Source organism: Suricata suricatta, chromosome 2 (genome assembly GCF_006229205.1).
Source record: "Suricata suricatta isolate VVHF042 chromosome 2, meerkat_22Aug2017_6uvM2_HiC, whole genome shotgun sequence".
Classification (NCBI taxonomy): Eukaryota; Metazoa; Chordata; class Mammalia; order Carnivora; family Herpestidae; genus Suricata; species Suricata suricatta.
This window is the reverse complement of record NC_043701.1, coordinates 122184854-122207640: the sequence shown is the minus strand read 5'-3', so window position 1 is coordinate 122207640 and position 22787 is coordinate 122184854. Positions and strand designations below refer to the sequence as shown.

Sequence of the window (22787 nt, the reverse complement as noted above, 5' to 3'; positions counted from 1 at the left end):
GCTGTTGGGACAATCACAAAGTTTTGAGAGAAACCAAGAGCTAGGGTAGGGTTGAACAAAGAAAGATTAATCTCCCATAGGAGACACTCTAGCAAGACTGGAAGATGCAGCTGTTTCAGCTATGTCTAGAAACCAACCCAGAGTTGAGCAAAATGAAGAAACAGAGTAATATGCTCCAAATTAAAGAATTATATGAAATCTCAGGGGAAAAAAGTTAATAAAATGGAGATATATAATTTACCAGATAGATTTCAAAACAATGGTCATAAAGGTATTCACAAACTCAGGAGAAGGATGGATGAACATAGTGAAAACTTCAACAAAGATAAGGAAATATATGAAAGTACAAAATATAGACGTCACTTAGCTGAAAAATACATAACTGAAAAGTATATTGGGGCATGGTTCAACAGGAGACTAAAGTAGAAGAAAGGATCAGTGAACTTGAGGACAGGGCAGTGGAAATCACCCAAACACAAAAGCAAAAATGAAAAAGAAGGAAAACAAAGTGAAGATAACTAAGGAACTTATGGCCAACATCAAATGGACTAGCATTCATATTTATATGGGTTCCAAAAGAAAAAAAAAGAGATAGGTACAAAAAACTTATTTGAAGAAATAATGGCTGAAAACTTCTCTAACTTAAGAAAGGAAACAAAGAGGTGCCTGAGTAGCTCAGTTGGATGAGTATCTAACTCTTGGTTACTGCTCAGATCACAATCCAAGGGTTGTGGGATCCAGCCCTGTGTCAGGCTCGTCCCTTTGCTTGGACCCTGAATAAGATTTTTGTCTCCCTCTCTTGCTCTCTCTCCTTTTGCCCCTCTCCTTAGTGCACGCTCTCTCTTTCTCTCTCTCTCAAATAAAAAAAAAAAAAAGAAAAGAAAAGAAACAGAACTCCAGATACAGCAATCCCAGAGAGTTCTAAATAACAGGTACTCAAAAAGACCCAAATCAAAATACATTATAAATAAAATCTCAAAAGTTAAAATAAAAAAAAAGGAGAGAATCTTTAAAGCATCCAGAGAAAAACTGCTTATTTTCACAAAGGGAACTCCCATTAGACTATATGCTGATTTTTCATTTGTTCAGCCTGAACAAAGTGGAATAATTTATTCAAAGTCCTGAAAGAAAAAAAAAAATCTAACCAAGAATACTCTATTCATCAAGTTATCATTCAAATTTGGAGAGATAGGGACGTCAGTTGAACATCTGACTTCGGGTCAGGTCATGATCTCAGGGTTTGCGAGTTTGAGCCCCACATCAGGCTCTGTGCTGACAGCTTGGATCCTGGAGCCTGCTTTGGTTCTGTGTCTCCCTCTCTCTCTGCCCCTCCCCACTCACGCTGTCTCTCTGTCTCTCAAAAATGAATAAACATTTTTCAAAAAAACTTAAAAAAAAACAAAATTGAAGAGATAAAGACTTTTCTAAACAAAAGCTGAAGGAGTTCATCTCAGGAAACTGGCCTTTCAAGATATATTATGGGGATATTTCTAAGCTGAAAAGGCAAGAAAACATATGAAAGCATAAATCTCACTGGTAAAGGTAATGAAATATATAGTAAAGATATTGGATTCATCAATCATCTAGCATGAAAGTTAAAAGAGTAGTAAAAGTAGCAACTACAGTAATTATGTAAGGAACACACAATATAAAATGATGTAAATGTAAATGATGTAAGCTGTGACATCAAAAACATAGCATATAAGTCAGGAAGTTAAAATGTGGAGTTTAAGAATGCGTTCAAACTTAAGTTGGTATAAAAATGTATGGGTACACATTTAAGTTTTTATATGTAAGGGTCAGGGTAGCTATAAAGCAAAAACCTACATTAGATATATACAAGATATGGAAGGAATCTAAGCATACCACTAAAGAAAATCATGAAACCATAAAGAGAACAAGAAAAGAAAGTAACAGAAAGGAACTACAATACATGCAGAAAACAGCAAAGTAAGTACATACCTATCAATAATTACTTTAAATGTAAATGGAATAAATTCTCCAATCAAAAGACATGGAATAGCTGAATTGATAAAAGAAACAAGACTCATCTATATGTGGTCTACAATAGAATCATTTCAGATGTAAAGGCACCAACATACTGAAAGTGAAAGGATATAAAAAGATATTCCATACAAATGGCAACCAAAAACCATAAGGTACCTATACCTGGATCAGACAAAATAGACTTCAAAAACTAGACAAAGGCAATACATAAAGATAAAGAGGTGTATTTACAAATGCACCCAACATAGAGGCATCTATATATAAAGCAAATATCAATCAACGGCAATACAATAAGAGTAGGGGAATTTAATATCCCACTTATATCAATAGACAGATAATCCAGACAGAAAACCAATAAAGAAAACATTGGCTGAAATGACCTATTAGACCAGGTGGACTTAACAGATGCATACAAAACAGTCGACACTAAAATATCAGAATACATATTCTTCTTAAATACACATGGAATATTCTCCAGTATAGATTGTATGTTAGGCCACAAAAAAAAGTCTTAATACATTTAAGAGGGCTGAAATCATGTCAAGTATCTTTTCTGACCACAATGATATGAAATTAGAAATCAATTACCCAAAAAAAAAAAAGAGAATTCACAAATATATGGAGATAAACAACATGCTGTTAAACTTCCAATGAAACAAAGAGGAAATAAAAAAGAAATAAAAAAATACTTTGAGACAAATAAAAATAGAACTGCAACAGAGCCAAAATTTATGGGATGCAACAAAAGCAGTTCTAAGAGAGATAATGTCTGTATCAATAAACAAGAAAAATTTCAAATAAATAACCTAACTTTATACTTCAAAAATCCAGAAAAAAAATAAATGAAGACCAAAGTTAGTAGTAGGAAGTAAAGATTAAAGCAGGAATAAATAAAATGCACATTAAAAGATACACTTTAAAGACAATAGAAAGGATCAATGAAACTTGTTCATTGATAAGATAAACAAAACTGATAAACCTTTAACTAGACTCACCAGGGGGAAAAAAGAGGACAGAAATAAGTAAAATCAGAAATAAAAAAGGAGATGTTAAAACTGATATGATAGAAAAATAAGGGATCCAAAGAGATTATGAAAAATTATATGCCAACAAATTGGACATTCTAGAAGAAATGGATAAATTCCTAGACACATGTAACTTACCAAGACTATATCATGAGAAACAGAAAATCTGAACAGAGTGATTCTTAGTAAGGAGATTGAATCAGTAATCAAAAACTGCCTAACAAACAAAAGTGCAGGACCAGAAGCTTCTAAATTCTGATAAATTCTAAAAAACATTCAAATAAGAATTAATACCAATCCTTCTTAAACTTGCCACAAAAAAAAAAAATGGAGTGAAGACTTCCAGGTTCAGCTTACAAGGTCTGGATTACCCTGATACCAGAACCAAGCAAGTATGCCACAATCAAAAAAAATTACAGGCCAATATCCCTAATGAACATAGATGCAAAAATCCTCAAGAGAATGTTACCACACCTAATTCATCAATACATTAAAATAATCATTTGCTGTGATTAAGTTGAATTTATTCCAAGGATACAAGGATGGTTTAATACCCACAAATCAATTAATACAGTATACGCTATTTACAAAACAAATGATAAAAATCATATAGTCATCTCAAAGATGCATAAAAAGTATTTCACAAAATTTGACATTCATTAATGATAAAATGCACAACTAAGTGGGAATACAGGGAATTTTTCTCAACATAATAAAGGCCATCTATGACAAACCCACAGCCAGTATCATACACAATAAGGAAAAGATAAAAGCTTTTCCTCTAAGAATGGGAACAAAAGAAGATGCCTACTCTCACCATTTTTACTCAAAATAATGTTGGAAGGCCTATCAAGAGCAATTAGTCAAGAAAAAAAAATAAAAAACACCTAAATTAGAAAGGAAGACGTATAACTATCACTATTATCAGATGGAGTGACACAGAAAATGCTAGACTCCATAAAAAAAAACTATTAGAACTAAATCCAGTAAACTTGAAGGATGAAAAATCAGTATACAGAAATCTACTGCATTCTGTACACTAATAACAAGACAGAAAGAGAAAATAAGAAAATAATTAAGATACAATTGTATCAAAAAAAATAGAATGCCTATAAATGACCTTAAGATGAAATATGCTGAATTTTATAAAACAGTAATCAAAGAAGTTGAAGATACAAATAAATGGAAAGATTTTCTATGCTCATAGATTGAAAGACTTAATATTGTTAAAATGTTCACCTTCCCCAGAGCAATCTGTAGGTTGAATGGAATCCTTATCAAAATTCCAATGTCATTTTCACAGAAATAGAAGAAACTATCATTAAATGTGGATAGAACCAAAAAGATCCCAAATAACCAAAGTAATCAGGATAAAGAACAAAGCTAGAGGCATCACACTCTTGATTTCAATCTATATTTCAAAGCTATAATCATCAAAACCTATGGTATTGGCACTAATACTGACACAAAGATCAACAGAACAGAATAGAGAGGCCAGAAATAAACCTACACATATATGGTCAATTAATTTGTGACAAAGAAGCCAAGGATATACAACAGAGAAAAGGCAGTTTCACTACTTATGTCACACACAAAAATTAACTCAAAATAGAATAAATACTTGAATGTAAGATCTGAAACCATAAAATTCTAAAGAAAACATAGGCAGTAAGCTTCTTCACATTGGTCTTGGTGATGATCTTTTGGATTTGACAATAAAAGCAAAGGCAACAAAAAACAAAAATAAACAAATGGGACTACAAAAGCTTCTGCACAGCAAAGAAAATCATCATCAACATCAAAAAACAAAACCTACTGAATGAGAGAAAATGTTTGCAAATCATATATCTGATAAGGGATTAATATCCAAATATATAAAGAACCCACGCAACTAATGAAAAAAAATCTGATTAAAACTGAGCAGAGGAGCACCTGAGTGGCACTGTTGATGGGAATGTAAATTGGTACAATCACTATGGAAAACAATATGAAGGTTCCCCAGAAAATTAAAAATAGAAATACCATATGGTCCAGCAGTTCCACTTCTGGTAATTTATCTGAAGACTCAAAAATGCTAATTCAAAAAGATACTGCACCTCCATGTTCATTTCAGCATTATTTATGATAGCCAAGACATGGAAACAACCAAACAAATACACAAAATGTGGTATATATGCAACAGAAAATTACTCAGCCATAAAAAAATCATGAAATCTTGCCATTGGTGAGAACATGGCATTACACTAAGTGAAATAAGTCAGACAAAGAACGACCAATGACTTATATGTATAATCTAAAAACAAAAACAAAAAATGAGCTGATGGTGTCATGAGGCAGAGGGTTGGAGAGGAGTGGGGGTAGCAAAATGGGTGAAGGGTGTCAAAAAGTATAAATTTCCAGTTATAAAATGAGTAAGTCCTAGAATAGAATGTTCATCATGGTGACCATAGTTAATAATACTATACTGCATATTTGAAAGCAATAGGAGTATGGATCTTAGAAGTTTCTCATCAGAAGAAGAAAAAAATATATAACTATGTATGGTGATGAATGTTAACTGGACTTGCTGTGGCCATCATTTTGCAATATATACAAATATCAAATCATTACCTCGAAAAACTTAAAACTAGTATAACATTGGGTCATAATTGGCATATCGCAATAAAAATATATTTAAGAAATGTTTTTGATGCTAAAGAAAAGTATGTAGGGGTGCCTGGCTGTTTCAGTCAGTTAAGCCTCTGATTTCAACTCAGGTCATGATCTCATGGTCCATTCATTCGAGCCCCATGTTGGGCTCTGTGCTGACAGCTCAGAGCCTGGGGCCTGCTTCCAATTCTGTGGCTCCCTCATTCTCTGCCCCTCCCCCACTCATGTTATATCTCTGTTACTCAAAAATAAATAAACATTAAAATTTTTAATAAAGGAGTATATAATTATGTGATACAATAATATCCACATTTGAATGTTGGGTAGATTCATTTATTACAGATATTGCTTGTTATATATATAGAATAAAAATTTATTGTTAAATGTTTTTTGATTTGTGCCCTTATATTAAAAAATCTGAGAGTGTACATAATATAATTTCAGTCAATTCCTTAGAAATTATATACACATACAACTTACTAATATGTTATTAACATTATAGACTGGAAAAAATAAAAACAAATTGATAAAATATTTTAAAATAATTTATTTTTACTTATTACTAAAAGGTATATATGAATATGTGGTTGTATTTTGATAATCCTGGTTTAACATTTTGTGATATAGTGGTTCAAACAACCAGCTCTAAATTTTAACTAGATATCTTGTTTTAAGGGTGTCACAGTTGGAAAAAATATCACAAAAGGATAGGTACATCAGAATGGAGAAAGTACATCAAGGTGTCTTAGGAAACACTAATATTTTTTTCTTTTTTTTAAGTTCATTTATTTATTTTGAGAGACAGAGAGAGAGCAAGCATGAGTGGGGTAGGGACAGAGAGAGGTGGGGAGAGAATTCTAAGCAGGCTCCATGCTGCCAGGGGTGGGGCTTAAACTCACCAACAGTGAGAACATGACCTGAGCTGAAATTAAGAGTCAGATGCTTAACTGACTGAGCCACCCAGGCACCCCAATACTAATATTTTTTATTTCTCAATTCCATATGCCAATTATATAAAGGTACTTCATGCACATTCAGTATACATGATAGTCTGATACACCTGATATTGATCTCTCCAAATAAAACTAAGCATTTTTTTCTTATTTTATCTGAGATAAAAATAAATATTAATAGAAGTTCTATTACTTTCTTCTTTTCTTTTTTGTGCCCTCTGGAGTTCATACATGATATACCCATGGCATTTACACAAAACTTTTGAAAGTTCTTACATTATAAAAGTAAAGCATTTAATTCCACCCCCCCAAAAAAAGTAGTATAGTACAACAGAAAAATGAAAGTAAGCCATTTGCAGAGTCTCAGTGATAATACAAGACAATAAAAGTCACTTTAAAAGCAATTAAAGTAAATTCTGGCACCAAAATAAATTATGATACCTTATACTGCTAGTATAATAACATTACTCCACGCAAACATTTTACAAAACTACTTTTTAATCTGACAAAAACTCTTCTGGGTAAATTTATTTTTTCTTTCTCTTTTCTTACACTGTCACACTTAGCTTTCTTGAGTCGTGATTTACTGAAAACAGTATTTTTATTATTTCATAAGAGTTCTATGTGCTCAAAGAAAAGGAAAAAAATACGGAAATGTTGACAGAAAGCTGGATAACAAGCTTTGCAAATCCTAGGTAAATGATACAAGTAAACATTCTAAGAGTGCTTTTGAAATTTGTCAGCACAATTACAGTTTAGCTATCTTTGAAATAATCTATAAATTGATAAAGCTACAAATCTCTGAATTTCCAGTGTCTAATATATAGTTCACCTCATAAAATTTTCATAGATAACTTAAGAAACCACTACACTTAAGATAATTTAATTTATATTACATTTCAGTGCCATTTTGCCTTTCTGTCAAATTCTTCTGAAGAAAACAATAATAAGAATACTAGAGAAACGATAGAGAAACCCTCTTGTAGAGAAAATAATTATTCCTTGATTAATGTATTTTGTAAGTTTAGATTTCATGTCAAACTTTCTTAAAGGATAGCATATCTGTATTTTATTTTTTTTATGTTTTTTATTTGATTTTGAGGGACAGTGTGAGCAGGGGAGGGTCAGAGACAGAGAGGGGGATACAGAATATGAAGCAGGCTCCAGGCTCTGAGCTAGCTGTCAGCACAGAGCCTGACGCGGAGCTCAAACCTGCGAACTGTGAGATCATGACCTGTTCCAAAGCCGGACGCTTAACCAACTAAGCCAACCAGATGCCCCACATATCTGTATTTTAAAGTGCAGTGAAAATAAGTAAATAAACATATACACATACAGTATTTGTGTTAAACAGTCTCATGCATATATCCAGGGAAATATATTTAATATTTTCACTAAAATATTAATTTATTATAATGAAACCAAGAGGATTTTTTTATGTCAGAAAACTAAAGTTGTAAAGGATTAATAATATAGGCCCAAAACTGGAAAAATTATTCTAATTATTATAAGTTGAGTGAAGAAAAATTTTATTGTTGACCACAGGAAGCTTCTGAAATATTTGTGAAGCTCTCAGAAATATTCATATAGATGAAGAAACACTTTTAAAATACATGGTGCAGAATACAAATTCTTGTAGATGTGGCTAGATTGTTTTTGCAATAGTTAACACTATTTTCAACCTTGAATTTATTACTGTAAATTGTATAACTAGAATTTGAATAAAGCATTTAGCAAAACAAGTAGGATAAACAGCAAATTGCAGAACTACTGTTCTTTAGCGATTATGTTTTCTTTTTTTATCACTAAAAATAACAACCAAAATAGACATATCAAGCAACATTCATGGAAATTTATATTGGATATAGTGAGTTATACCAGAAAAGAACAATATATAATTAGGCTCAAACCTCAGCCTTATCACAGTTTGAAAAGTTATACAAAAACTATATTTATTAAAATGTTAGGCTTATCTAAGTGTAAACACAAAGAATCTGCCAAAAAAAAATTAAGTGTAAGAACTATGTTCTATTTACACTAGCCATTCAATAAAACCCTGGAAAAGATTAAAATTAGTGTATTCAAAGTGAAAAGAAAATCTTAGAAATGTACATTCAGTATGAAAGCCTCAGAAATAGTTTTGGTGAAGATTTTAGTTTATCTTTGGCTCCAGTGTCATTATTTTTCTGCTAATTTGAATTCCAACAGTTCATTTATTTTATGCACTGCAGACTATATTGCCAAAGAGGGAAAAATTAATCCACCATATTTCCAGAGTAAACACAGAAAATCATACATTTATTCCCTTTCCAATCAAAATAAGGAGAAATCTATCAAGTACAGAGTTCAGGCCAATTGTTTTTCTTCTATGTCAATTGCCTCAAGTAACTACACCCAAACCAAACTTAATTATATCAAAAGTAATTAATTTTCAAAAGTAATTAATTTTCAAATGCTCCTTTAAAACACCAGAAATTTAAAAAAAAAAAAAAAACCCACTAGCATTAGAATTTACTTACTCTCTTATGCAGTTGGAACAATTTGACATGGGCCCAAAGGATTGACTAGAGGATGAAGTACAGAAAACCTGATAAAGGACAAATAGGAGGAACAGAAAACCATCTTGAAAAGGACTACCAAACTTGCATCTTCATCCTCAAATTCCCTGCCCTGAGACACAGATAGATATTACAAACAGCCTTCGGGTCATCTCTATCTAGGTATTACATAGGCAACCTAAGTTGTCCAGAAAAGGCTTTATTTAATAGCTTGAGTTAAGGCTAGAACTTCACAATTACTCCAATTAATAAACTACTTTATGTACTGGTGTCAAAATACACCAAATCTCCTAATTTAGCAAATTTAGCCATCACCAACAGCTCCTTTTTTATATATCTCACTTCAGTTTAATCACAGCCAAAGGTTTTTACTTCGGCTTATTAAATCCTGCATTTTTGAAATTGCAACAAATATGTTAAATTAGTAAACTGTCATCAAAAAAACTGGAATAAAACATTGGTACATGTCTGAAAATGCAGAGGAATAAAAATTATCCATCACATATAGTTAATTCAAATGGTGAGATGATGTAAAATCCTTCCAATTATATTGAATGAGAATATGAATGTAGTAGATCTCTCCCCTTACTTTTGTAGAAGCTTCTCAAACAAATAAATTTAAGAATGATAAAACACACAATGAAGAAGAAAATTTTAATGTCTAAATCAGTTTAACACATCATCAACTAAACTGTCAGAAACATTGAGAGAACTCTATAAAGGAGTGTAGATAAATTTCTTTAAATCTCAGGAGTGGTAACTCCTGTAAAAGCTATTTCCAGCTTTAGTAAGTAGTAATTGTTTACTAATAAGAACTGGATATTCAGATACGTCAGAATAGTTTTAAGTAATCACATATAGATCATGGTTTAAACTGAAGGGGTTTCTTTCTGAGCTAATTATGCTATGAATAAAATATTTCAAAATTTATCTTTCATACCAAACTTAGGTGACTTTCCTGAAAAAAGATATGTTCCAAAAGAAACAAGAAATACTTGAGGAGAATACTGGTGCTATTTTGATTGGGATTGCTTTGAATGTGTATACTGCATACACACACACATACAGGCACACACACAATAGCAATGAAAAAGAATGAAATCTTGCCAATCGCAACAATTTGGATGGAACTGAAGGGTATTATGCTAAATAAAATAAGTCAGTCAGAGAAACACAGATATCATATGTTCTCACTCATATGTGTAATTTGAGAAACTTAACAGAAGACCATGGGGGAAGGGAAGAGAAAACTTAGTTACAAACTGACAGGGAGTCAAACCATAAGAGACTCTTTTTTTTTTTTTAATTTTTTAATGTTTATTTATTTATTTATTTATTCTGAGAGAGACACACACAGTGTAAGTGACGGAGGGGCATAGATAGAGCTGAAAGAATCCCAGGCAGGCTCTACACTGTCAGCACACAGCCCAATGTGGGGCTTAGACTCACAAAACTGAGATCATGACCTGAGCTGAGATCAAGAGTCTGAAGTTTAATGGACTGAACCACCCAGGCTCTCCAAACTATGAGAGACTCTTAAATAAGAGAACAAACTGAGAGCTAATGGGGGAATGGGGCAGGGTGAAATGGGTGATGGGGCATTGAGGAGGGCACTTGTAGGGATGAGCACTGGGTATTGTATGTAAGTGATGAATCATGGGTATCTACTCCCAAAGCTAAGAGCATATTGTATACTCTGTAAGTTAGCCAACTTGACAATAAATTATATTTTAAAAAATAAAATAAAAAATAAAAATGAATTTTAAAAATAAAAAAGAAACAAGAAATAAAAGATTAATTTAAAACCACTTTGATAAAAATTAAAATTAGAAACACCATACAATCCAGTAATTTCACTATTGGCTATTTACCCAAAAAAGTAAAAACACTAATAAAGATATATGCACACCTATGTTTATTGTAGCATTATTTACAATAGCCAAGATACGGAAGCCTATATAATATTACTCATTCATAAAAAAGAATGAGATCTTGCCATTTGCTACAACATAGACATAATGGTCCATGGAATATATCAGAGAACAGCAAATACAATATGATTTCACTTAGATTTGGAATAAAAAAATAAAACAAATGAATAAACAAAAAGCAGAAACAAAATACAGAGAACTGATAGTTGCCATAGGGGAGGAGGGTATGGGGATACCCAAAATGGGTAAAAAGAAGTGGGAGGTACAAGCTTCCAGTTATGGAATGACTAAGTCATGGGGATGAAAGGTACAGCAAAGAGCATATAGTCAGTGATGCTGTAATACCTTGTATAGTAACAGATGGTAGCTACCCCTTACTGCAGCATAGCATAAACTACAGAGTTTTAGATTCACTATGTTGTACACCTGAAACTAAAGTAACATTGTATATCAACTATACTTCAATAAAAATGGAAAAAACCTTTGATAAACATCTTTTAAGTATAATGTGCAAACTAATTTGATTATCTAGCTCTTTAATAAGCTGAAGAAACTCAATTTGACAACAGTCGCAATGTTACTGAGCTTATAAATGCAGATGAATTAACAGTAATGAAACTGATCCTTAGGATTAATCATGCAAGTAAATTTAACTATTCTGAAGTTTTAAGAGGTCAGAACAAAGGTATGAGCCTTTAAAAAAAAGTTACCAAAAATATTTCAGAATAAGATACATTATTATTTTCTCACTGTAAAATGAAAAAATGAACTGACTGAGGACAGATTCCATCACCTCCCTCCAAAAGGACTACTTACTCTTTGATTCAACTCTGGAAAAAAAAAAACCTTACTGTTTCTATTTAAGTCTGGATGAATTTATTTGAAGAGTATCCTGAGAAAGCAAAATGAGTTTACAAACGTTAGCATTTGTCACTACTTATTTCTGTGAAGTACAATTTCCTAGGCATAATGCAATAAAAATAAAATACAGAAGTAAAGTGGATATTGAGGCCGATATAAAATATCTGCTAACTTTCATTTCTCACTATACCCATTGATTGACTTTATTGGGAAAATGCTGTTAAGTATGAAATTACAGGATAAATATATACTAATTAAAAGCTACTTTTACTTGTTGGAGTTCTGCAAAATGGTAAAAAAAAGGTTCTCTAAAAATTACAGAGTTTGAAATCTATTAACAAGATTTCAGACAAGATAAATTCAAACTCCTGATCATGGCATAAACTAGCTAGCCCTAACTAGTTTTCAGCTTATTTTCCCACAAGGAATACTTCTTTTTCCCATCAATACCAACTGTTATGTACTGCCAGAACATACATGATTTTGCACCTTTATATATGCTCTAATCTCTACCAGAAATCCCCTTATCCCATGTCTCCTGGCAAATTTTTATTTTTATTTATTGTCTCCCTAAATGCCAGTGAATCCTTTAAAGGCAGGATCCAAGTTACATTCATTTTTGAATGCTTATTTTTCTGTTCTTAACACACAGATCCTAAAGTTAGAATACATGTACAAATAAACAGTAAAAATTACATGCAAATAAAAGAACAAAGGGAAGAAAACTGGGTAAGTTTACTGCCTAAAAATTAATTGAACAAGAATAAAATGGCACGGTCCTCCAGCTATTATACTCAAAGTATGTTTATGTTAACTACAAATTAAATATAAATACCATATTTGTATTAAATATTTGGAAACTTTTATAGGAATTTGGCAGAGATTTTCATAGCTGTTGAATGTTTTGTGGACCTTTAAATTTTTATTTTTCTAACAATTAATTACATTTTTATAAATATATAAATGTAATTTATAAAAATGTATCAATGGTTGAATATTGAAAAAACAAAATACAGATAGATTTAGAAGCACTATATTAAACTATGAAAGGCAGCAAGATGAGTAAGACCTCACTATTTTTCAATGACAATATGGTTTACAAGGAATATGATGTATATAAACTATTATAGTAATATATATAATAACTACCCTAATTTCTCAAAGTTCACATCATTATCGTTGACACTTTAAAACCTATCTATTGATCGGATTTTTAAGTGTACCTGGAACTACTAATGCATAACAAGTATTTCTTTCTAAAGTTATTTATATGAGGACTAGATGTTAAGTTAAAATTAGGGCTTGTTAATTTCATGGCCTATCAGACCCAATGATCACTATCCATTTTGATTGACTCCATACAGAGCTTGCCAGGTTTCTACAGCTCTCCACCTGATCCACAGTATCTCAAAACCACAGTAACATATAAAAACAAAATGATTATACAATTCTTTTCAGAAACTCTCCTATCAATGTGTTCATTCCTATCAAGAAAGATTAACTTATTTTCTCAATCCTCTACATTAGGAGTTGGCAAATGTTTCCTCTAAAGGACCAGATAGGAAGTATTTTAAGGCTTGTAAGCTATATGGTCTACTGTCACCACTACTTCACCTTTATATCAAGAAAGCAGCCATACACAGTATATAAACAAATGGGCATGGCTCTGTTCCAATAAAATTTTACTTACAAAAACTGGCAAATCAAGAGACTACAGATGCTGGTGAGGATGGAAGAAATGGGCACCCTCCTACACTGTTGGTGGGAATGTAAACTGGTGCAGCCACTCTGGAAAACAGTGTGGAGGTTCCTCAAAAAACTATCAATAGAACTCCTCTATAACCCAGCACAGAAGTGCTGACACACAGGGCACATGTACCCCAATGTTCATAGCAGCACTGTCAACAATAGCCAAATCATGGAAAGAGCCTAAATATCCATCACCTAAGAGTGGATCAAGAAGATGTGGTAAATATATATATATATATATATACATATGTATATATATGTACACACATACACATACAATGGAGTACTACATGGCAATGAGGAAGAATGAAATCTGGCCATTTGTAGCAAAGTGGATGGATCTCGAGGGTGTCATGCTAAGTGAAATAAGTCAGGCAGAGAAGGACAGATACCTAATGTTTGCACTCATAGGTCTAACAGGAGAAACCTAATGCAGGACCATGGGGAGGGGAAGGGGGAAAGAGAGTTGGGGAGAGAGAGGGACGCAAAACCTGGGAGACTATTGAACACTGAAAAGGAACCAAGGGTTGAAGGAAGAGGGCTCTTGTGGGGAAGAGCACTGGGTGTTATATGGAAACCAAATTGACAATAAACTATTAAAAATAAATATAAATAAATAAATAAATATGAATGAACAACAACAACAACAAACTGGCAGCAGGTGCTCAATTTGGACCAAGGACTGTAACTTGCTGACGTCTCTTCTATATATTGGTATAACTTTACAATCAATCATTAAGAATCTACTGTATAGTAATATTAAAAAAATTGTCATTCTTGTTGCATTTATTATCAACTTTTAAAATTTTAAATACTGACATATTCACCAACATTCAAGCTAAAAAAGAAAAGACTGTTTTTCAAGAAAATCACAGTAAGGATATTAAAAAATTGTTTGTGCTTTATCTTTAATGGCACATGTTTAGAAAAGCTATAAGCCTTTCATACTATTATCAGATAGCAACACTCTCACAGGCTACAGAAAACATACTATTTGCCACAACCACTAAAATAAACAGTATATAAGCAAAAATCCCCACAGAGAGGCCTTTTAAAATGTACCACAAACTTGGTACAAATAGTAAAAATAGTTAGATGTATGTTCAGTGTATGATGCTTTTTGTTCAACTCACATAGATGTGGAGGAACTTCAAAAATGCAGAGCTCTTGTCTACATTTTTAACAAACCTGGAATGTGGATTTATTTCATCTTTAGGGTTCAAAGTTGGCCTTCTCCAGCATGTAATCACTACTTTCCTTTAAAGGGTGAGACATAAAGCTGATTAGTTCACTCTGAAGTCAAATCCTAATCTTCTCTTTTTCACGTAAATTCTAGTCTCCCCTAGTGGAATATACAGTTCTATGAACAATTCTCTTTCTCCTTCTAGAACTCTTCCTCAGAACATAAAAGGAATTACTCAATGTTTAAGTTTCCAAGGAAATCTCTTACTGTTAGATTCTAAATGTCTTAACAAATATTCTTTGCCTTTTATATTCAGTCTCTCTGAAAAGTCTTCTATGACTTCAAAACTACCTTTAGACAGATAACCCAAAAATCTTTATTTCACAATCCTCTATAAAGTATCAAGTGGTTAGTTTTTATCTAGTAATAGGTATCAAAATACTATCACTGGATTATGGGTAGCCTCTGAAGAGTGAGAATCAAGCAATAAGAGTCTAATAGAATTAAGTGGATTCTCTTGTAGGCATCCATGTTGAAACATGCGGTATATAATAATGTTCTGAGAATGTGATTTCTGTGAGAGCAAAGTGCCCCTGAAAAAAGGGATTAGGATATATTTTGATGTCCACCGAGGTCTAAAATTTCAGGTATAAAGAAACTGTTATCGTGATGTCTAAATATTATTTCCTTTCTCCTTTTATACTGTCAGTGATTCTTCTGATTTCCCAGACTTAAAATCCTAAAATTACTCCTAATCACTTTTCATTTTGGTTGAAAATTCAATCACAAAGCTTATAATTATTTTTGCATTTCTTTTACACCCTTGTCACTCACTATCCTTCCATTAAAAAAACATGCTGGTGCTCTATTTTTTCTTGTTGAGAACTCTTCAACATTTCTATACATTTCTGCTAGAAATCTTCCACAAATACTGATTGTATTTCTCAAATGTATGTGTATAAAATACAGCTTGCTTAATAATAAGACAGTTTATCTACTATGTAATAATAAAAGTATGTTTAAAAATGTTAAAGAATGAGGCAAATGCTTTAAACTAGTAAAAACAGAATTTAACAGTAAAAAGATTCTTATAGTAAAATTTAATAGTAATAGAAAACAAACCCCAAAAGAGGCAAAAGCTGTAAGGGAAAACTAAAATTATACATTTACTATGGACAGAGAAGGAAAACCAGAAACCTGAATTATTATCCTTATTGCTGTAATTGACGCAACTGCCATTTTTCTAAAGCCTAGGATAATAGACACAAATAATCAATAAACTCTATTTACATAAATTAAGGGAAAAAAATCAAGATTGCGCCTAAATGAGGGGGAAATAGAAGTGAAAAACCAAGTGACCTAGAAGTTGTCCAGGTAGTGTTCTAGAATGAATTTCTGACTGGCTTACCTAGGCAACAAAGCAAGTTGCCAATATTACTACTTGTAACATATCAGTTATTCTACCACTGGAGGGAGTCTGGTCACATATCCTTTGACGTGACTTTTACTCCATTAACATCCTAGTCTTCTCTGGGAATGAATTAGAACCCCTACCAAGAATATGAATTGGTTTAACATAATCTGATGGCTTTCAAGCTTTCTGTTTGTTTTTATTTTATTTTTGTTGTGTTCCATGTTCACTAATTAAAACTTTACAGCATCTCTATAGTCATATCTGGGTCAAAGAAATGAATCCAGAGATCACATGTGCTGGTACATATCTATCCTTAGAAAATAATCAAAAAGAAAAAAATATTAAGAACAAAGAAGGGCTCTGATACAAATACCTACTCAAAGTAGATGTCAAGGTCACAAAGCACATGAAATGCAGCTAACAGCAGGTTTGAAGTAGAAGCTAAAAGAGCTTTTAGGATTAAGGCTGATAAGGATATTACAGATAGGACAGAAAAATATAAGCAAAAGATAGAGTACTGTAACTGTGGTTTTAAAATTAACTATTCTTTTAAAATTCAGGGTTTACTCAAAGTTGAAGTGGCATAAGAAGGATTTACTAAGTAAATAAAAACACAACTGAAATGAAAAATAACAAAGATCTAAACACTGGACATAAATAAGTATATAAATAAAGGTAGTTCAACTCAAGAAGGTATGTGGAGAATAATAGTCCATTTACAATAATAATTATTCTCTATTTTGTGTCAAGAATTTGAAATGAGAAGTGATCTGAAATATTTCATTTAATTATTTTAACAATCCTATAGGACTGACATTAATATATTCATTTTACATGAGAAAGCTTAAAGCTAAAAACAAGTAATTTGCCTAAGGGAATATATCGATCAAGAGCCAATACTCTGTCAGAGGTGTGATTCTAAAATGGTATTGCCACTATGGTATATGAATGTCAATGAGACTGAACAATGACTACCTTATGTTCTTGTACTATTAAGGGTAACAGTATGAGTACTCTTCCTAGATGTTTGCTTCAGAAAATATCATTACAGATTATCTAATACGGCACTGTCCTATTATGTATTTGTGTCATTTTGTTTCCAAGTTAAAATTTGTTTAATTCACATATCAATAAGGATAAATAAGTCACAATTTATTTAAATTTAAATAGATGTAAGTAAGAATTAAAAGAAATTTTTTACATATGTAAAAAAGAAAACCCATTTTTCCTTTCCTTCACAAAACTACTATCAGACACAAAGACATAGAAATGTCAGGTTCTCTCTGGGCAATTTCCTTAATATGTATGTATTTCCTTGCTGAGTAACATCATAAACTAGGTAAATCATTATCTAAGCAGTCATAAAATAATCATCGAAATAACACTTGTTAAACCTAGGAAAGCTTGGGGGATGGATTTAAGTGCTATACAACAAATTAACTTTGTGTTTTCTTCCCTACTATTATAACAAGAGTGAAGGAAGCTTGAATGCATGAAAAACAACATATATATAATAAACCTTTCCCTTTCAGCAAGGAAAGAAAGCTTAGTATGTATATATATATATGCATGATTTTTTTAAAATGAAGAGAAGTAGAACCAACATAGAATTCTATACATGAAGTTGGGGGCTGTTCTGTCTTATCACAAGTCAATTGGGGTCTCAAGTATCTACGTGAAGAAACAAACTGGAAATGGGTTCTCATATTATCAGTGCTTCCTGATGACCAATTAGTGGAGTTTTTTCCCCCTTCAACTTCTTTGGAAAATCTACAATTAAAGTATGCAACTTGAGGATACTTCAGCACAGCAGAGATGGAGGAATAGAAACATTCTTCTACTTGCAACAGAGATTGTAAAAAGTACTAGATCTACAGCACATCTTCAGAGGTTTCCTAATAGAAGTCTAATCAGATTCCTCATTTTGAACTACAAGTAACATCTACGCAGGGACCATATACTAGCACACATGGATAGAATAAAAGTACACATGAAATAACGCGTGTGTAAAAGAACCTCCCTCTTGCTTAATTGAAAAATCCAATTATATGACTACTTAAATTCTATTCCATATTCTTCCAACTGTTAGATAGTTGGAAAAACTATGAAAAAAAGGAAACACCATAAATTATTGCAAATTATGTAAACAGATTAATTTATAAGAAAATAACAAGTTAAAGAAAAAACATATAAGAGTCAGCAGAAGAAAGAAAGACAGTTCACCAGCAGTTATAACCCTTATTGAGGAAATATGCAAAACACTCTAAGGTTAAAAATCTATAAGTGGAGAGAGTAAAAGATAATATATATTTAACAGTAATATATTTTCTCCTATTCTATTTCTTTCCACTTCTACGAACTTACTGTTATGTTCATTTTTTCCCATCTGAGAATAGAAAAAAGTAAAGAGCAAATAAGACAAATATATTTCTGTGATTGTAAAATTATGAAAATTTAGCACTATTATATATTTAAGCATGTAACAGACCTTCTGCCACATCCTAATCTTTCTATTATATATATATATATATATATATATATATATATATATATATACAGAACTAAAATAATGACATGAGAGGAAGTGAAAGGAAGTAAAGGAAGTAAATAGTACCTAGCTGAAAATTTCTGAATATAAAATTCGACAAATAAGGTCTGCTTGACAAACTTAATGCAATATTTTTTAATTGTTCTGCCATAAAAAATATGTATTTTGAAATTGATATGTAGTGTCACAAAATAAAATTTAGGCATTTAGTAACATCCCTACATAAGCTATTTCCAGTTTTTTACACATCTTTTAATAGAAGAGTTAGCTCTTTGTATTTGTTTATATAAGATATCTAATAAAAACAAAATCCTATTTAATTAATCTATGTTAAATTATTAGAAGTCTGTAAGTAATTTTTATAGGTACTAGTGTTAGCACTCCCCCAATTAAATACTTCATAATTTATTTATTTTGCAGGACTCATAACATGAATTGGAACTAAAAAAATATTACCATAATAAAATAGAAGAGACCACAGCAAATGCAGCACTAGTTTCTGTATTCTACATTACTAACTTCGTAAACTTCATAAAAAAGGAAACAACTTTATTTTCTCCATTATCTTTGAAATGTGGCCAATACAATTTTACGTATGAAGACTGTGTGTTATGAATTACTTATTTACAATAACTACAACAATAAGTTTTTGATAAATCATTGAAGTAAATGAAAATGAAATCTATTTTAGTTTTCTATCAAAGCAATCTAGGAAAATCAAAACATTTACAATGGTAACACCATTAAAAGTCACTTCACAAAAGCATAAACTAAAACTCATATAATTCCTACATGGTATATTTAAAATAATCTGTATAGTCTAATAATGCAAGTTTACATATGCCAAAATTACCTCTGTTTAGATTCCATAAATATGTGCAACTATGGTGACCTAAGGATAAAGGAATTATAAACAGCTTTTGTAAGAGTATTTACTTATCCATACTATACCTTTTTCAGAAATTATTTCAAAGTGACTTTGGCTTCATAGGGCAATTACTGTGCCAAAATTTATTAATAAACAGAATTCAATGTTCAGTTGACCTACACTGTATAGCAACGCCAAACCAAGTTATCATTTAAATGACTTTGAAACAAGACCTCTGCTCACTATTTGGATTATATACTGATAAATTTTTGACTTTACTGTGAGAACATGAGTATTTCTACATAACCTTGACCAAAAAAGATTTTTTTAAACCATCCTCTCCACACACTGTTAATTACTGATCCCATTTATAGCCAAAAAGTGTTTAGGGTCATCTTGACAACATGTAAATTGTTTTTCCTTTGTCAGATGTCCAATTTTATAATTATCTGGCCAATTACTCCTCAAATGAGTTTTTTTACAAATGAAGTTTTGTTCCACGTCACTTAAATAGACGTACTCTTCAACTACTCCAACTAACACAGAACCACCACAAGCTACCCATATTGAACACAGTACTAGCTTATCTCTTTAACGCTCAAACCTGTGCTCAATCACTTCCCTCTTTCGGAGACTGCCAACTTTAACAATAGAATAAGCTATACAATATCAAGACACAATGGTGAGTACTCGCCACATATTCTGTACCACAGCAGATATACTAGGCCACTTCACAGATTTTTGAGTTTCTGAATCACAGCCCCAAACCAAGATTGTGGCTGTCCTTGGTGCTGAAACGCACTTTTTCCCCGCGCTCCTTCACTGAAAAACCGTCATCCCAATCCCTATTTAAGAGCATAAAAAGACTTCTGAATTTCGGAGATGGGGGACTGAAGATGGGATGTTTTTAAAAAGGAAATGATAAGTTTCTGGGCTGAGAATGCTAACTAGCGTGTGCAGGTGGAGAGGGGAAGGAAGGCGTGCTAGAAACATCCAGAGGGCATTTCCCCACTGGTTCCGGTAGAACCTGGAAACCCGGACTGCGGCACGATCGGAAACGCCTCGTCCCGGGCAGGACCAGCGGGCGGGAACTGCGCCCTCGCCCGGGCAGCTCTTCGGCGCTGGGCCAGGAGGACCAGGACCGCTGAGGGGCGCCGCGGCCAGAGACTACGGCTACTTTCCGCGCCAACGCAAGAGCCCTGGGGTCCTTTTGTTTCTACTGTCTGAGGAGAGGGCGGAGGGAAGCCCCACCTGTATTTATTTATACTGGGGGAATACAAAAGACTCTAACGCCCGGACGACCTGGGTCGGCAAAACCGGGGCGGCCGCGGCGCCTGGGCGCGGGCTCGGCCCCTTATCCTCACAGCCCCCGTCGCTCTTACCGTCCCGGTCGCACAGCTGAATGGCCTCCAGGCTGAGGTTTTTGATCACCTCCTCACAGGGGCTGGTGGGGCTGTTGAGGGTATGATCCAGGCGCGGCACCTCCATTTTCCCAACTCCCTTCTCAATCCCGCCTGCTTCGTATCCAGACTCTCTCGATGGACCGGGTGGGAGAGAAGGGCGGGAAAGGGAAGGGGAGTGTCGGAAGAAAGGGAAGAAGCCTGGGACTCGGCTCCGAGGGGCGAGGCTGAGCCTCCGGGCTAGAGAGCTGCGGCCGACGCGACGGCTGTGTCAGGAGCTCCGCGGAGTGTGCGGCTGGAAGGAACTGAGAGGGACCTGGCGCGAGGGCGTGAGGCGCGCGCTCCCGGGGGGGAGGGGACGCGTCGCGCGGGGAACGTGAGGGAGCAGGCGCGGCGCGCGCACGCGCGTGAGAGGACGCGTCCACCTGCTGGCGCGCGACGCTCCTCCCCCCCCCCGCCCCTTCCACGCTCACGCGCCCCCTGCTGACCTCTCTGCTCAGCCCCCTCAACCCTTAGAGCTAGGTGTTGGGCCGCAGAGCTCGCGGGGACTGTGGGCGCCACTGGGCATTCCTCCCTCTCCTAGTGAGAGTGGTTTAGCCTCTTTTCCATCGTCACAGTGTCAGTCGGACTCAGGTTGGCACTGTGGCGTCTGCACGGGGAGGTGAGAGGGAGCAGATTGGTGGTTTATGAAGAACTGGAAAAATATGCGTCCAGACCCGTTGTGTGCGGTTCGCGGAGCCAGCGGGCTGCCTTTCCCCGTCAAGGTCCGTGGCTACTCCCCACCCGGCCCGCTTGATCAGCCGGGCGTTCCTCGGGAACAGCTGCTTCTGTGTGAGATGTGTGGATTAACTGAAGAGTGGCAGGGTTTAGGGACATAATTTTGGTCATCTAGAAGGAGAGGCAAACAGGAATTAAGAACTGCCGGCTGGAAAGGCAGCACGTGGGCTTAGGGACTGAGAGCCACTAATCTTTCAGCCTTTGAGCTTGCTCCGTTCATTCATTAATAATTTCAACAACCAAGTATTACATGTTTATTCTGTGCTGGGCATTGTTCTGGGCGCTAGTGAAAGGGGTCAAGAACAGCACCTGCCCTCGACAGTACCTGCCCTCATGGATATGGAAGCACACTGGGAAATGTGCTTCCCGAAGTTAAATTTGTCCATTTTTTTAATTTTTAATTTTTTTTTTAGAGAGAGAGAGAGAGAAACAGAGCCAGAGCATGAGTGGAGGAGGGGCAGAGAGAAGGAGACACAGAATCCAAAGCAGGCTCCAGGCCCTGAGCTGTCAGCACAGACCCCGACATGAGGCTCGAATCCACCAACTGTGAGATCATGACCTGAGCCAAAGCCAGATACTTAACCTACTGAGCCACCCAGGCGCCCCTGCCCATTTGTTTTAAAGGCGTTTAAGATTCTGAAGTGCACTTAGGGGAGGTGAAAAGGATTTTAAAATAAAATAGATATAGGCCACAGCCTATTGACCTCTGTTGCCACTTGCCTCTTTGGAATAGCTTTTAGTTGTGTTGCTATCTTAGGATCAAAACAGTGCCTGCCCTGCCTCTCTTCTTTTTTTAGTGTGTATGTTTCTTGGAAATTAAAGTTTCATTTTATTGATTTTCTAATTTCAAACATAAATGTTATC

General features: G+C 34.2%; 1 protein-coding gene across 2 annotated transcripts in view; it reads right to left on the bottom strand.

Moving 5' to 3' along the window:
- Positions 1-21483, bottom strand: part of PHYHIPL (phytanoyl-CoA 2-hydroxylase interacting protein like) — a 95298-nt gene extending 73815 nt beyond the window's left edge. Inside the window, exon 1 of one of the 2 annotated variants that reach the window (XM_029931721.1) lies at positions 21129-21483. In XM_029931721.1, coding sequence (XP_029787581.1) covers positions 21129-21234 — 106 coding nt within the window. In that variant the 5' untranslated portion in view covers positions 21235-21483. Of the gene's footprint in view, positions 1-19731; positions 19752-21128 lie in introns of those variants that run through there. The other variant, XM_029931722.1, reaches the window with a different exon arrangement.
- Positions 21484-22787: the final 1304 nt, after the last annotated feature.